This window comes from Phalaenopsis equestris, unplaced genomic scaffold (genome assembly GCF_001263595.1).
Source record: "Phalaenopsis equestris unplaced genomic scaffold, ASM126359v1 Scaffold000002, whole genome shotgun sequence".
Classification (NCBI taxonomy): domain Eukaryota; kingdom Viridiplantae; phylum Streptophyta; class Magnoliopsida; order Asparagales; family Orchidaceae; genus Phalaenopsis; species Phalaenopsis equestris.
The window spans coordinates 62,698,478-62,715,711 of NW_018164444.1; the positions used below are offsets into that span (position 1 = coordinate 62,698,478).

The 17,234-nt window shown below is 35.2% G+C and overlaps 1 protein-coding gene across 1 annotated transcript in view; it reads left to right on the forward strand.

The window, feature by feature from the left end:
• LOC110035478 (glycerate dehydrogenase) overlaps positions 1–911 on the forward strand; it is a 5,281-nt gene extending 4,370 nt beyond the window's left edge. The window contains exons 12-13 of the mRNA XM_020739712.1: positions 79–193; positions 727–911. Of these exons, the coding sequence (XP_020595371.1) occupies positions 79–193; positions 727–746 (135 nt within the window). The 3' untranslated portion in view covers positions 747–911. The remainder of the gene's footprint in view (positions 1–78; positions 194–726) is intronic.
• The last annotated feature ends 16,323 nt before the right edge of the window (positions 912–17,234 follow it).

Genomic DNA, 17,234 nt, shown 5'->3' on the forward strand with positions numbered 1-17,234 from the left:
TATATATATATATATATATATATATAATATTATATAAATTTATTAACAAATTTCTTCTGCTTATCTACTGTTAAACAGGGAAAGATCAAAGGATATCCAGTGTGGTCTGATCCAAATAGGATTGAAGCTTTCTTAGATGAAAACTCTCAGCCTCCACCTGCTAGTCCAAGCATTGTCAATGCAAAACAACTAGGTATTTCTTCATTAATACTATAACCAAATGTTAATAATTACAATCTATATTTACATACATACCACACAATTCTTATGTATTTACATATCTGATGCCCGAAGTTTGATATTTATACTTATAAGGCGGTGTTGTCCTAAACCTATGCATGAAAAGTTATATTTCAATTTTAAAATGATAAGTGATGGTGGTAATTTTGATGTGATGTTAAGGATTTGAGTGTTATTCATGTAAAGGGCATTTACATACATACCACACAATTCTTATGTATTTACATATCAAACACTTAAAAATTCATATTTGCATGCATGCCACTCAACTTGTTAACATCACACCAAAAATGCCACCATCACCGTCTTTTTTTAAGTGGTTCACACATTTTCATCTTTTCATGCATAGATTTATGACGTCAATGCATTAGAAGCGGAAAGATCAAACTTTGAGTGATAGGTATATATAAATACATAAGAATTGTGTGGTATGGATGTAAATTTCCCATAAAATTTCTAAATAATTGCCATAATTCTTCTCTGTAGGGTTGTCTTCTTCGCTGTGAGGAAGCTTAATGGTGGGTTGCAGATAAAGGCCTTTATTACAGTTTACATTGCATTGCGTTGCTGCTTTGTCCGATAAGTTTATGATTCTCTGTATGCTAATCTGAAATATATTTGGTCTTTAATGAATAAAATCCCTCATATTGCCTTATAGTTAGTGCAAATGATTTCTGATTTATGAGATTGATTACATATTTAATAAATTTAACTAAGGGTGTATGAGTTTTAATGCAGGGTTAATTTTGAGTTGCAGAAAAGTTGGATATAAGATTGTAAAAGTTGAAGGTTGTAATTTTTTAATATGTTATGTATTTACATATCTAAGACCTAAACTTTCATTTTTTACATTTTTACCACCCAAACTTTCATGACATAAAAAGATGCCACCTTTTTAACTTTTAAGGAGTGAAATACACATATTCAAGCATGATTAATATGTGCAGTAGGGTAGGGTTTATAATTACTCGACTACCATTGCTAGACTATTGTTGTCGGGTTATAGTTGCATTGGTCTTTGTCACCCAACTACTGTTATCCAACCATCTTAACCCAAGTATTATGGCTTGATCGCAATCACCATGTTAGTTTACCAAACTACCATCTCCCTACTGTAGTTGCTTGAACGGCATAGCTCATCTATATGATTGTCCGACCACTGATCCACCATCGCTTGAGTGTGATCGACCATTGCCAACCTCCGAAGACCTTAGTCCCTTGTTTGCAATTGCCTAGCCATCAACATACAATTAGGATCGCTTGATCACCATTGTCACTTTATGGTTTGCAGGACTATAATTGTGTAAACACCATTGATCAATTACGCTCTATTGACCATCGTTGTCGAGATAAAATATTACATTCAGATGAGCTACGTCCGGATTAGGTGCGGATGGTAGTATTTTAAGTGTTATTGGTAGTATTGTGGGAATATTTTAATAAAATAATACCACAATACTACAAATAAAATATAAAATACTATCATCTGCACATAGAGCTGTGTTAGGACTCATGATGTTACATTTTCTCTATTGCCAAATTGTGAGTGACCAACCACTATCACTTAATCACCATCACTTATAAGGCTGGCGCACATCATTGTCAATAAGGTTGATGGACACTATATGTATTTTATTTTTTATAAAGTTGTTATGCTTCTTGTCAAAACCAATGCCAATACTCTTGTCCTCAACATTCATTGTTGCATGTACCGTTCACAATGCACTAACACAGTGTTAGTTGAAGCATTTTGATTGAGCTGGACCCCGTAATTTTCATTTTTGAAATTTTAACATAAGCGATATAACGCTAGTGTTTTCAATGTTTTTTTTTTCTTTGGGTGTCTGTCAAATTTTTATGCAGAACTAAATTGACAGTCTTTCGCTACATCATCATGAAGTTTCCTACTCCCAATAGTTTTGATAAATTAAACTCCATGGAAATCATGAATATCATTGATTAAAAAAATATGTTAGTCATTTAGTATGAATAATGAATATAAATTCAAGATCAAGAAAATCATGCAACTGCTAATAAAATATAGTGCCTTATTTATAGTATGTTATATCAAATTTGATTGAAATGAAGAGTTTTTATGTACTAAAAAATAATATAAAAAATTATTTAAGACCTACTTTCTCAGGCGATCGAATCAAATATGGAATGATATTAAATTTTTATTACGAGTGATTTATATTATTCCACCCTAATAAGTGATATTTGAGCATGCATTGTTGTTATTTGTTTTGTTTAACAAAAATCATATATATAAGTCAATGACATGCGAGTACGAGGGGGGTGTGGCTACGAAGAGGATATTAGGTGTACAACCTCATTGTACATGACGTCTGAATGCATCAGGATAAAACACAATATTTTTTTGTGACTAGGAGGTTGATTTGAGGTTGGACCAAGTGAAGTGGAAAAGATAGTTTAGACTAGTAAGATGAAGGCATTCATTATACCACTTTATAGAATTCTTTCCTTTATACCAGGATGATATCACAAAGATATGTAATATATTTTGTTGTATTTTATAAAGTAAAGTAATGATTTTTTTTTTTATTTTTTATGGGAGCTATAGTGAATTAAATTGATTTAAATCACAATATTTAAACTATATGTGTGCTGCATATAAAAGATATTAATAATATGGCTGTGCATTAACTTTTGAATAATTTATCCTATAGGAGATATAAAAGGCTATGATGATTATCTACCTCAAAATTTTTCTCAAGAATATTTTCTATAAAATTCATACTATTTAGCTTAAGATATTATGAAGGAGCTTATTGTTGACAGCCATAAATTTTCGTGGGCAAATAAAATGTCTCATATTATCATACTTTCCAAAATATTCACTTATAGATGAGATTTCATCTAGAACATTGTTGTACACTATTGTACGCATATCGTATAACTGTGTACAACAATGTTATACATGGAGTATGAATGTATGTATTATTCTTTCCAATAATCCTTTTTTTTCCCCCAACATATTCTAATTTTAATTTATTTGAACATAGCATGTTTCACTTGATAACCTCACTTACACCATCTAATATGTTGTCATCTTAGCTAAATTATCATTGTCCTTGCCTACAACTAATGTTCGACAAGAGGAAGTTGTGTAGAGGAGGGGGTTGGTTGTGTAAAAATAGAGACAACGAAATCAGTAGCACATTGTGGACAATGAATAGTGGTTCATGGTGTGTCGGCAACCAAGAAAATTAGATGAGGAGGGGAAGTTAGCAGGTTCAACAACGAGTCGACCAAGAGGAAATTGAGGTGTTTTGTGTGTTGGGGAGCACAATGGCAAGATGAAGAGGGGACGCCGACAGACGCACCAATGATTCACGATTTATGATGTGGTATGAGTAGGAAGAAGAGATGAGAAGGATGATAAACGTCTTATTGTTGAAGGAAGCTCCTACACATAAAAAGATAAAAGAGAAATAGTAAGAGACACCCCAATTTTTTACGTAGAAAATTCTGGAAAGCAAAAAAATCACGAGGCGTAGCCCAATTAAAATAATCCATAATAGAATTGTAAGTGCACATGCCCACTCTCTTGAATTAGAGAATATAAAATTACAATGTTGATGTACAATATTAGTTCAACAATAATAGTTGTAACGGGACGTAAAGACCATAGTCGATTGATATAAAAGCAGCAACCCACCATGAATATTGTGAAGGTAGTTATAACGCCACCTGGTTTTAGAGGCCGTAGTTGGAAGCTGTGGTAGTAATTGACAAAGTAGGTCGTAGATGATTGCTTCATAAGCATCGTTTGGCCATAGAGGTCATAGTAGAAAACTGCAAGAGTAGTGGACTAATTAGGCTGTAGTGGTGAGCTGCAAGAACATTTATAGGCCATAGACGTTGGAGATGAGAGCTCCATGATTTGTGACCATGTAGACCGTAGATAGCCATGGAGAACGTATTGGTGAGCCAAAATAATAAATATAAGTTGCATAGGTCAGAGTTGGGAGTTCCATGAGTTGTGAACCACATAGGTCATACTTTGTCACTTGGGTTTGAATGGTGAGCTACGATAATATTTGTAGACCACAGAGGCCCGAGTTGGGAGCTACATGAGCTGTGTACTATATAAACATTAGTTGATCACATAGAACATAAAGATGAGATGTGATAACATCCGTATGTCGTAGATGTCAAAGTTGGGAGCTACATGAGCTGTGAATCACGTAGGTCGTAATTGGTTGTGTATGTCATAATTGTGAGTTGCACTAACTTTTGTAGGCCATGAGAGTCGGAATTGGGAATTGCATGACATGTGGACCTAATAGGTCGTAGTTGGTCATATAAACCTTAATGTTAAGCTATGATAATGTATATAGGCCACAAAAGTAGGAGTTGGGAGCTGCACGAGTTGGAGATCACATAGGCCGTAATTGGTCGCATAAATTGTTGTGGTAAGTTGTAATAATGTTTGTAAGTCATAAAGGCCAGCTTGGGAGCTGCAACAGTTGTGAACCACATCATACTTAGTCACATGGATCATAATGGTGAGATGTGATAATATTCGTAGGTCGTAGAGGTCGAAGTTGGGAGTTATATAAGTTGTGGACCATGTAGGTTGTAATAGGTCGAGCAGATGTCAGCCGCCAAACATGGTGTGTTTGTGTTTGTGGAAAAATATATTCAATATATTTAATATATATATATATATATGATTTTGAAAATTAATATTTTAATTTTGAAAGTAGGAGACCGAATAGATCTCATATACGCAATAGTTTAAATAAACGAGCACAACACCGCAAGCGATGCATATATTCCAAGGAATGAACACATTGTTTGATAGTGAGGCTCGATTAAATAAACTATAGAATTTATGACATTTGTTATGGTCTGCGAAATCGTTCATGTTGACCAAATAATTCTCATATTTAATATAGAAGACTAAATAGGGTTTATATTAAGCTAGGTTTCGAAGTTTCCTATAGAGGCAAACCCCTATAGTTAATTTCATCTTAAGTGATCGAAGTCGCTTAAAAACACTTTCGATTAAGATCAGTGGATTTGCCTTCAAGATTTTTTAAGTTTAAATTTTCAAGATTGGACATTAAAAGTTCAAAAGGGAATGGATCAAAAGAGGAACAGTTATTTTCAAGAATCCAAATGAATGAAAGGTAGGAGATGCCAGTGATCCGAAGGAAAACCTGGTGACTTCTCAAGCTATCCTACTGTTTTGTTTAATATTTTGGAAATGACTTATTTGATGTTTTGATTATGTCAATTTTATTATTTAAAGCTTACACTTGCATGACACGGTCATACAAATAATCTGGAGGATAGGAGGGTTTACGTCATAACAAAGGACGATCTCAAAGCCTAAAGCTAGTTAGGGCTTAAATCACAACACGATTGTGCAAAAGCCTAAAGATAAGTTGAGAATTTATGTCGCACTAGTCAGACAACCTCAAAATCCTATGTCTTGTTATTTAAATTCTAATAAAAGATGTGTTGTTGTAGATCCTCATGATGATCCAAATCCTCGTGTTGTAGAAGGCTTCCCACAAAGCTAGCTACTCGGTAAAGTAGCAATCCTAAAGTCTAAGGCAGTCCTAAGGTTCAAGGTCCAATAAGTTTTACCGTGTATGTTTCAATGTTTTGGTTTTGCTGTTGTTGTTGTTCAAGTGTTTTGTGGGGGTTAAAGTTGATTAGAGTGACACTGGTTAGGATCTCACAGTTCTCTCATTCCGGTACCACTATTTTCTTTTGAATTTACTTAGTCTAAATGAGTTGTTAAACTCATTTAAACTGGGGAGGTCTCGTTAGCAACCATGGGTTACCTCATCCGGGGACTCCCGTAAACCCAAAAGGACGTATTATATTGTTTGTTTTGTTTTGAAAATGTTATTTAATTTTAAACTTGAAATACAGTGGTAAATTGTAGTAATAAAATGACAATAAATAAACTGTAAATGCGTACATGCCAACTTCTCGCTGCTCCCGCTGAAATATTAGCATTCATAATCGTGTATATATTGCAAAGTAAGAACAATTACTATGTAAAAAATGAATATTGAAGCTTTAATGGTTTAAGTTCATAACTTGGAGGGTTCTTAAAGGTTTTAAAGGATGGTTTTCTTGAACAAAGCATAATAAGTTAAATTGTCCTTCAAAACATCCAAAAGATTATAAAGGCATCTGGGAGTGCCTTAGACAACCTTAAAGCCTTTAGAATCATTTCGAGGTCATTTGAACATGTTACGTTGTTGAATAGATCACACTAATGTTCATTAGGTTTAAGCTATGCTCAATGTTATATCTGAATTAATCCATGAGAGAAGGGACAAGCAAGCTTGAATTTCTAGTGTTTGAAAGACATTAATTATGGTTTATCTTTCAACTAACCCTCAAGTATCTTTAGATTAAACTTAGCTCACTACAAAGCTCAAAAGACATTAGGGGTAAATGTGCAATTTAGGAAAAGTCATACTAAAAATGTTTGGTTCTTATTGAAAGATCAACCTATAGCTCAACCATTGGTTTGAGACTCTAGATTAGTGAATTATAAAATTTTCAATTTATGTCCCAAACAATTAGGTCATTAAAATAGGTTTCTTCTTCCAAAGCTTAACAATTTAGATAATTACATTTATACCCTTCTTTCCTAAAAAAGGAGGTTAATTGGTTTCTACCTCTTACCCTCTTGTTTCAATCATCTTAGAATGTTATTTAGGATTAAGGTATTACCTTTTAAGTTTTTAACCCATCCAAAATTTTAATTAGGGGTGAAAATGTGGAAATTACAATTTTGCCCCTAAGGCTCCTATATTCATAATTTTTTTAAATTAATCCACATGGGCTTGAAACTTTGCCGAACTATCTCTCATGGGTTAATTAAGAAACAGAGAAGAAATCATATTTTTTTTAAATTTATTTTTTAATTTTTTATAATTATTTTAATAAAAAAATAGGAATTTCCAAAGTTAATTCATTTAATCAATCAAAGTAAATTTTCTATCCTTAGGAAATTTATTGAAGATTCATCTAGGTTAGAGGACCACTTAGGCAATTTTTAATGATTCTCTTAATTATATTTAATTTTTTATGCTTTTTATATTAGTTTTGATGAATAAATAAATATAAAGTATATTTTAATTTCAAAAATTCAAATTTTATTTTTCATTGACTCCTCTGACTTCAAGAAATTGATTTTAGATATTTTTTTTATATTTTATTTCTTAGAATTATTTTGGTGGATAATTTATAAAATTTTAAGTGTTTAAAAATATATTTTGGGTTTTAAAAAAATTATAAAAATGTTTTATAGGTACCATATCTTATTAGGAGTGATTTCAAATCATTTTGACACATTTTGTATTTTTCCAATTTTTTAATTATTATTTTAATTATTTTTTATTTAAAAGTACCCCAAAAAATGAAATTTTTATTTTGACTTCAATTTCATTTTTCTTAAGTGTATCTGACCTTAAGAAGTTCAGCAAACTCAACTTTGTATTTTTTATAATTATTTTAGTGAAAAATTATAAATACGTTGAAAAATAATTTTAAGTATTCAAAACACATTTTTGGGCCTTTAACAAATTCAGGAAAGCATTTTTAAGTTATTATTTTTAATGAGGAAAGATTTGGTGGCATTTTCAAATATTTTGTAATTTGATGATTTTTTTATTATTTTAATTATTTTTAAATGCTTAAAAATGGACTTTTTATTGTACTTACAATTTTATTTTCCTAAGTGTCTTATGTTAGAGAACTCACCAAAGTTGATTATATATATATATATATACATATTCACTTATGAAATTTTTATGGGAGTATTTTTATGTATTTTTCTTTAATAAGACATTTTTTTTTGTGATTTTTTTTTTGGAATTATATTTATATTTTGTAATTTCAGTATTTTTTTTAAATTAGAAAAATATTTAAAATACATTTTTACATTTAAATTAATTTTTCTGCTTATCCACCTTGAAACCCACTTAAGACTTAAATTTTAATATCATATACATAACACATAAGATTTAGGGCCCGTTTGGGGCAGCTTATAAGTGCGGCGGCGTTTTTGAAAACGTCGACTAACCGTTTGATTTGCGCGTTTTTAAAAATGTTGCTTACCGCGTTTGAGTTTTTTTACATTAAATACAGTTCGTGAGTCGACCGCCGCGGTCGACCCGTAGACTGCGTTTCAGAAAAAGCTCTTTATCCTGAAACGCACAAGCTATCCCAAGTAGACTTAATTTTTGTGCGCATAAATATTTAGAACCCAAACTTAGGATCTTACATGCATACCACACCAAAACTTTGAACCTTACATGCATGATAACTTGTCCTTAGTTGTTTATACATGATCACCACTTAGAGTTCATGCTTTCATGGTTATACTTGTTTAGCTTTTGTGTTAGCAAACTCACATGCTTACAAACCATATAGATCTTCATGCTAGCTATCAGTCTCATGTATTTACATGCTTGCATGTCTAGCCTTCATGTAAATAAGTTCACATGCTCGCTCTCCATGAAATTTTTTGTCTAATCACTCCAACTTTGTGTATTGTCTAATCACTCCAACTTTGTGTATTTTATATGTTGGCTATTTAGGCCATAGAAAACACTTAGTTTTACATGATCAGCCGCTTAAACATGGTATAAAAATAAAGGTCACTTAGGATCTGTTTGTGGCAGCTTATTTGGTACGATGATGTTTTGAAAACACAGTTGGCATGTTTGGGTAAACTATATTTTGGCAGCTTATGCATTTTCAAAACGCTGAAAACAATGTTTGACCGCACTTGTCTAGGTGCGGTGGCAGCTTTCTGGTTGCGGTCTGACTTTTCAAAAAAAATAAAAATTTGTAGTGGCCACAACACCTAACTTATCAACAGATTATTGTTAATCAACTTATCAGCAGATTATTTAATAAGTTACAGCTGTCCCAAACAAACCCTTAGTTTTATGTGATTAGGTACCACCTTCACAAAGCTTAAGCCAACAAATATATATATATATGAATTTTGCGTATGTGGAATAGCACATAAAATAACAAACTATGCATGGAAACACGAAAGTTTGGATGGTAGGTATGAAAATATGCATGTGAAGATAAAAGTTTAGGTAGTAGATGTGTAAAATCAAAAGAATTGGTGTCATGTATGTAAATTTCCCTCTTTTTTTTCAAGGTGTTGGATATGCAAAACCGTAAGAGTTGTGTTGCATGCATGTAAATTACCTTTTAGATTATTATTATTATAATTTTAGGGTGTAAGATATGTAAATACATGAGAATAGGGTGGCATGCATGTAAATCTCTCTCTATTTCTCTCTTAAAATGTGTAAGGCATATAATCACATAAGATTAGAGTGGTACAGGTGAAAATTCTTCTCTTTTTTTTTTTGTGTTTTGTCGATATTAAATATGTAAATACAAAAGAATTGAGCGGCATATATGAAAAACTCCCTTTTTCATTTAGTGGTATCCATGTAAATTTGTGAGAAGATTAGTGTGATATGCATGTACATATGAAAGTTTAGGTGGCAGAAATGTAAAAATAAATTTTAGAAAACAGAGAAAAGAGAAGGAATCGAGAAGCTTACCTTTTGTATTCGCCGGTGAAATGCTCGGCTACAGGAGGAGAAGGTGAAGTGGGCCGGAATGTCACGGCAGAAGGAAGATTGAAAACTATATTGTCTTTGTCTTCTCTCCTTTTTTTTTTTTAATTTTAATATGTATAGTTATTCTATTATTATTTTTTATCTTTACTTTATTTTTTTTTTACTTGTCATTTTGTGTCATGTGAGATTTGATTTTGTTTGGGGGGAATGGATTTGAATTACTTTTTGGGTGGCTTTCGGTCTTTGCATGAAAATGGGTTGCACTCACTTGTCATGAGGATTGGGCTTTATGGGGGCTTGGGTGGATAAGTCTGAATCATGGGAATTTGAGTTAAACATAGGTTTGGGTGAGTCACTTTGGTCACTTTGGTGGGAGGTGAGGGAGGTGAAAGGAGGTCCTCCTTTTTTCCCTTAGGGCATGGTGGACATTCTATGGCTTAAATGGTAGAGAAGACTCCATGACTTGCATGTGGCTTAGCCAGCTTTCATGAAGAAGGATTTAGGAATTTTGGAGATTTAGTGAGGTGTTGGTATAAATCTAAAAGTGGGATAATTTAATCATGTATGACATAGTCTATGGTTTGATTTGATTAAATGTATTATAAAAATAAATTTGTCATGTGGGTTTTGGGCTTTTCAAAGGCATTAAAACTGGAGTTTTTAAAATTAGGTAAGGTTGGCTCTTAAAATTTAATCATGATGGGCTCTTAAAATTTAATCATGAGATAAGAGGGTTATTTTTGGGCTTTGGTGAATTTTAGGACTTATCATGATGAGACTTGGACTTGGATTTGAATTTGGGTTTGATTTTGGCTCATGGGTTCAATTTGGTGGAAATTAGATTTAGGGTCAATATAGGGTGGCTTGAGTTTGAATTTGGGTTTGGAAATTGGAGAAATTGAGTTTGAATTTGGAATTGGGTGTATTAGGAGTGAATTGAGTGAAAAAATTGGGGTTGATTTGGTCAACTGGATGCAAATTGGAAGTTTTGGGAATTTTGGAGAATTTTGGCAATATTGGCAATATTAGGTATTTGGGTTATTTTGGAGAAATTTGAGGATTTTGGGGTATTTTAGTAATTTTTGAAAAATTTTGGGTACAGTGAGCAGGTAAGCCATGAAGTCACCCTAAAGCTACAAGAGTCATATGAGGACTCATTTTGAATCCTTCTATGTTGGTTCTAGCCATCTTAGCTAAATGCTAAGAGCTTGGGCCCACCCATATGAGTTTCCAAAAAGAGTAAGGAGGTAGGTTAACTGTAAGTGATTTTTTGAGGTGTGTGAGAAATTTGATGGGTTCAAGTATGTGTGTACAAGTCCAAGCCACCCAGGATTGTCTTAAGCCCAATAATCCTATGGGAACTCACCCTTTAATCCTCACATGTTGGTTTCAACCTTCCAAGTGCTTGAGGTTTATGACCGGCCACGTAAGGTTCGAAAGAGAGTTAGAAAGTGGTTTGAATATCTATGTAGGTGGGTTTCATCTCTAGTCTTCTATGGTGTCAAAGGGAAGTCCTATGACTAGACCCTAAGCACTAAGAGAAAAGAAAGATCTCACTAAAAATGAGGTCAACAACATGCCATAGTGGTGAATTGCAATAACATCTGTAAACCAAAAAGAACATAATTGGGAGTTGCATGAACTGTGGATCATGTAGATCATAGTTGGCACATAAACTGCAGTGGTAAGTTGCAAGAATGTTTATATGTCATAGATGACAAAGTTAGGAGTTATATGTGTTGTGGGTCACACAGGCTTGAGTGTTGAGTTGAAATAATATTCATATCTCATATAGGTCAGTTGGGATCTACGTGAGTTGCTAATCACGTAGTCATAGTTAGTTTTGCATGCCATAATAATGAGATCAATAATGTTAATAAGAGATCAAGGCATGAGTTGGAAGCTGTATGAGATGTGAACCACATGTCATAATTGGTCAATTAGGCCATAATAGAGAGTTATGGCAGCATCAATTGGCCGCATAGACTGTAGCAGAGAGCTGCAAAAAGATAATTTTGGGAGTCTAGAGGAAGTTGTTGTATACTGAGTATGATGGTCGTAAGTCATTTTTGTCATGAGTTATCGTTGAATCTTCAATGCGATGTTATTTGTTATCTCATATTAGGGGTATGTTGCTACACTAGATTCTACATTAGAGGCGTGTTGTTGTATGATCTATGGGACGCATCGCTATATTATCTTTGGGGCTCATTGTTGCACTGTCTTCGGGATATGTCGTTCCACCATCTTCAGAGTGAGTTGTTGCACCATCATTGAGGCATGTTCTTATATCATCTTTAGGGTGCGTTGTTGCATTGTATTTTATTATCCTGGAAGATCCATTGATGGCGATGAGCCCAGAGCGGACGACGGGCAGTAGTCAATGGTGCTTGGTAGTTGACCAAGTAGGTCGTAGATGGTTGTTTCATAAGCGTCGTCTAGCCATAGAGGTCATAGTAGAAAGATGCAAGAGCAGTGTACGATGTAGGATGTAGTGGTGATCCACAAGAACATTCGTAGATCATAGACGTCGGGGTTGGGAGCTCCATGATTTGTGGACCACATAGACCGTAGATGGTCGTGAAGACCATATTGGCGAGCCACAACAATATTTGTAAGTTGCATAGGTTGGAGTTTGGAGTTGCATGAGTTAAGAACCACATAGGTTATACTTTTTCGCATGGTCTTAATGGTGAGCTATGATAATATTCGTAGACCGCGGTGACCCGTGTTGGGAATTGCATGGGTTGTGAATCAGATAGACATTAGTTGATCACAAAGGTCATAAAGATGAGATGTGATAACGTCTATGTCGTAGATGTTGAAGTTGGGAGCTACAAGAGTTGTGGATCACGTAGGTCGTAATTGGTTGTGTATGTCATAATAGTTAGTTGCACTAACACTCATAGGCTATAAGTGCCAGAGTTGGGAGTTGCATGAATTGTGGACACATAGGTCGTTGTTGATCATACAAACTGTAATAGTGAGCTGTGATAATGCCTATAGGCCACAATTGTTGGAGTTGAGAGATTTATGAGTTATGGATCACGTAGGTCGTAATTGGTCGCATAGATTATAAAGGTGACTTGCAATAATGTATGTAAGCCATAAAGGCCAGAGTTTAGAGTTGCCTAAGTTGTAGATCACATATGTCATAGTTAGTCACATATATTGTAATGGTGAGACGTGATAACATATGTAGGCTGCATAGGCCGAAGTTAGGAGTGCATGAGCTGTAGACCATGTAGGTCGTAATAGGTCATGTAGGTCATAGTGGTGAGTTACAATAACGATTGTAAGCCAAAGAGACTGTAGTTGAGAGTGTATGAGTCGTGGATCATGTAGGTCGTAGTTGGCACGGAGGCTGTAGTGGTAAGTTGCAATAATGTTCGTATGTCATAGAGGTTAAAGTTAAGAGTTATAGTGTTGTGGATCACATAAGCTTGAGTAGAAAGTTGTAATAATATTCGTATGTCATATAGGTCAATTGGGATCTGCGTGAGCTATTGATCACGTAGTAATATTTGGTTGTGCATGCCATAATAATAAGCTACAATAATGTTATTAGGTGAACAAGGCATATGTTGGAAGTTGTATGAGATGTGGACCACATAGGTCATAATTGATCCATTAGGCCATAAATAGAGAGTTATGGTAGCATCAATTGGTGGCATAGACCATAACAGAGAGCTGCAAGAAGATAAATTCAATAGTCTAAAGGAAGTCATTGTATCCAGAGTGCGATGGTCGTAAATCATTTTAGCATGAGTTATCTTTAGAACTTCAATGCGATGTTATTTGTTACCTCATATTAGGGGTACGTTGCAATACTATATTTTGGGTGCATCATTATACTACATTCTAGGTGTGTAGTCATACCATCTTTGGGGCACGTCGTTATATTATCATACCATCTTTGGGGCGCATCGTAATATTATCTCTAGGGCTCTTCGTTGCACCATTTTCAGGGTATGTCATTCCACCATCTTCACCTTCTTCGAGGCACGTTCTTACATCATCTTTAGGGCGTGTTCTTGCATTGTATTTTATCCTGGATGGTCCATTGATGGCGTTGAGCCCGGAGCAGACGACGGGCAGTAGTCGACCGTGCTTGATAATTGCAGGAGCAGGAAGTGTTTGTCGTGTTTTTTTTTTCAGAATGACTCTGAAATATTAAATCATCTTCTCCTTTTAGGTCCATGTACAACTCTAGGCCCCTCCCTTTCTTAAAGGGGGTAGGACTTTATTTATATAATATATGAGTATTTTCCTTGTAAATAAGAAATGAATCCATACCACTTCATTGGAAGACTCAGAGGGACTCTCAAAATAAAATAAAGTTTTGTGGAAATTTAAGTGCCTTCATGCTGTCGAAATTGAGTGATTTTGGGTTCGTTGGATTTTTTATTGAGGCGCTCAATTTAACTCTAAGCTAGTCAGATTTAGAATCCATTCTACATTCCAATTGGCCGCCTAAAATCGCTAAAAGTGACAATAGCTTGATCTATGTTTGATTTCGTTCGGAATGAGTCAATTTTAGTGTCATTGGGTCCGTCTCGTTGAGCCGATTAATTTAACTATAAATGTGTTGAAATTGAAGTTCTCAGAGATTTTTAATTTGGGTTTAAATATTGATTGCTAAAAAGCCTTGAGATTCATGCAAAATAAATTTTAATCATTTTTTTTTTTCATCACAAATTCACAACCACCATTCTAATATCACTCAGTGAAATTTTTGAGTTAAGATTTTAGGTAATTAAAACTTTATATTTAAGTTTTGGATGATTAAAATATTATATGTATTGTTTTGGATGGTTGATATGTAAAATCCCCTTTTTTTAAACAAGCATTATGAATTGAGGTTGAGGTTGACTTGTTAGCTCATCAAGTTCAACTCAGAAACTACTTATGGAGTCGACCTCGAGCGAGTTAATGAGTCGACTTGGCTCAATTACATGAGAGATGATGGGGTTGGGGTTTTATATGAGGTGCTATTTTTGTTATTTTTTAGATGTTTTGAGTAATGTGAGTCTAATATTGAAAAATTATTGTGAAATAGAAAAAAATCAAACTTTTTAGTGCTGGATGCAAATCCAAAAAAAAAAAAAAAAGGAAAATTTACTTACATAGAAACCACTCCATTCTTATGTATTTACATATTTAACATCTAAATTTTAAATACATAAAGTCTTACATGCATGAAAAAGTTTATTTCAAAATTTTAATATTAAAATTTGTGGAATGTGATATTGTTGAATCCAAAGTTGTATTTTAGAAGGAGGGGAACATGAGAGAGTAATTGTGCAAATCCCCGGAAAGAAACGGGGAAAATCATCCATTTATTTGTTGTTTTGCCTCCTATTTATAAAGGTGTATTTGTACAATTACAGAAAAGAGGGAACCCTTATGGAACCCCCCACTGATGCAATTAATTGTGTTGATTTTATATCAATTATATATTACAATTTGAATTTGAATATCACGGTAATCAACTAGTTGGCGCGTTTTAGCTCCGTCGACTGAAGCGACCGCTCAGATGACAGTTGTGTCTGTGGAAGTAAAAAACTGGTCGGTTGACTAGCTATGATCGAACACTCTTGTAAGGAGTCTTTAGGAGATCAAGATTTTAGGTGTGTCCGCCAATTGAATCTCGTGTCATAGCGTACCGATTGACTCAGACCAGGTCGTCAGTCGTTGAATGACCATACTGCCGACGAAGATGACCTTATGGAGTCGTCATAAATTAAACTGAGACCATCTGACCACTGACCACTGAAGCGGTAGGACCGATATGAAGAAAAATAAACCAAAGAGCGATCAAGCCCTCGACCATCGATTGAACGACGGTCCAAGATCCATAGACAACCGAAGGAGCCACCGAGGCAACCAAGGTCAGCAGTGACCCAACTCCTATCAACGATCTCTCTGATACTTTGAATAACCACACATATACCGAGAGATGCAAGGTTCAACACCATTAAATGTGTCATTAGCCAAACTAATCCAGGTCATTCAAAATAAGGACTACTTCAAGAAATCTCATCCACTAAAGATTGCACCATAATTGCTCAAACTAAATAAATATTATGCCTACCATCAGGATCACGGGCACGACAATGAGGAATTATGTCATCTCAAAAATTTGATAGAAGAGCTCATCTGAGCTAGAAATTTGAAGGAGTTTGTCACTGTTGGAGCACACACATAACAACATGGAAAGGACCCAGCAGAGGGGCCCCCAGATGGACCCGAGTAAGCAAATGCGATCCACTTAGCTCGGATCATCTCGGTTATTTTACAGGTCTCAAACAAAATGTTTTATAAATGAATTCTCTAAGGCCTCAAACAGGACATACCCCCACTAATTTAACCATATGAGGGTCATCTCTCAACCTAGTTTAACTTGGTCCACGTGGTCGACCTCGCAAAGGAGCTTGTCTAGATCGATCGACTTGTGAAGCGCTCCCAGCTCGCGCGGCACCTCGGCCAGCCAACTTCACAAGGAGACAACCTCCACCCAAAGGGCTGCTACCTCCGATTTTGTGGCCGCCAACCAAACTTTTGGATATTTCCGTTGAAAACTAGCCAATACCATGAAGGGCTCGATCCTGGCCACCTGTTGCTCCATGAGTCCTGAGGAAGGTGATCGCCACCCTGGTCCTTCTACTGGGGGCCGGTGACGAGTAGAGAGTTGGGCGATCAGTGCCCCTTTGAAGGGAATGACGACAATCGCCGCAAGCTCAGCTAGCAGACTGGTCGCTGCGGCGGAGGAGGGCCCCGCAACATCCTTTGAAGGCCCACCGACCCAATCTAATCATCTTTATCACATATAATGTCACAAAATTGTTAAAAAACGCTAATTACCGAAGAAAAGCTTTACGTACCCACAAATCTATTCATCAGAGAAATGACATTTTGAAACTTTTCTCTCACTTGCAATGAAGTGACTCCACCTTCGTGCAATGAGGGTTGAAGAGAAACAATGATCGTCGCTTCCTTCAGCTTTTTCCCACTCTCCTCAACACCTTCAACAATGAGACCTGTTGACTCGTGGCGCATACACCTATACCAGGCTCAAGGACCATGACATCCTGATGAGAGATCTCAGGCATTCACCCCCTTAGGATCCACAGATTGGTCGACGTGATCCGATGACACGGGTTCAGACCTGAGCTGCTTCCCTCTCTTAATCTTTTTCTTATTTGTAGGGTTTAAGGCCCAGAAGCCCTCTTTTGTCGGTTGACTCAGACTAGACGGCTGACCATTAAATGAACGATTCAGATTATGTTGAATGAACATATTAGATTATGTTTGGTGAGATGTCTCGATCCTTCGACCAGCATCTTGTGCCGCTCGATTGCTTTCAAATTCATGTCAAATAGT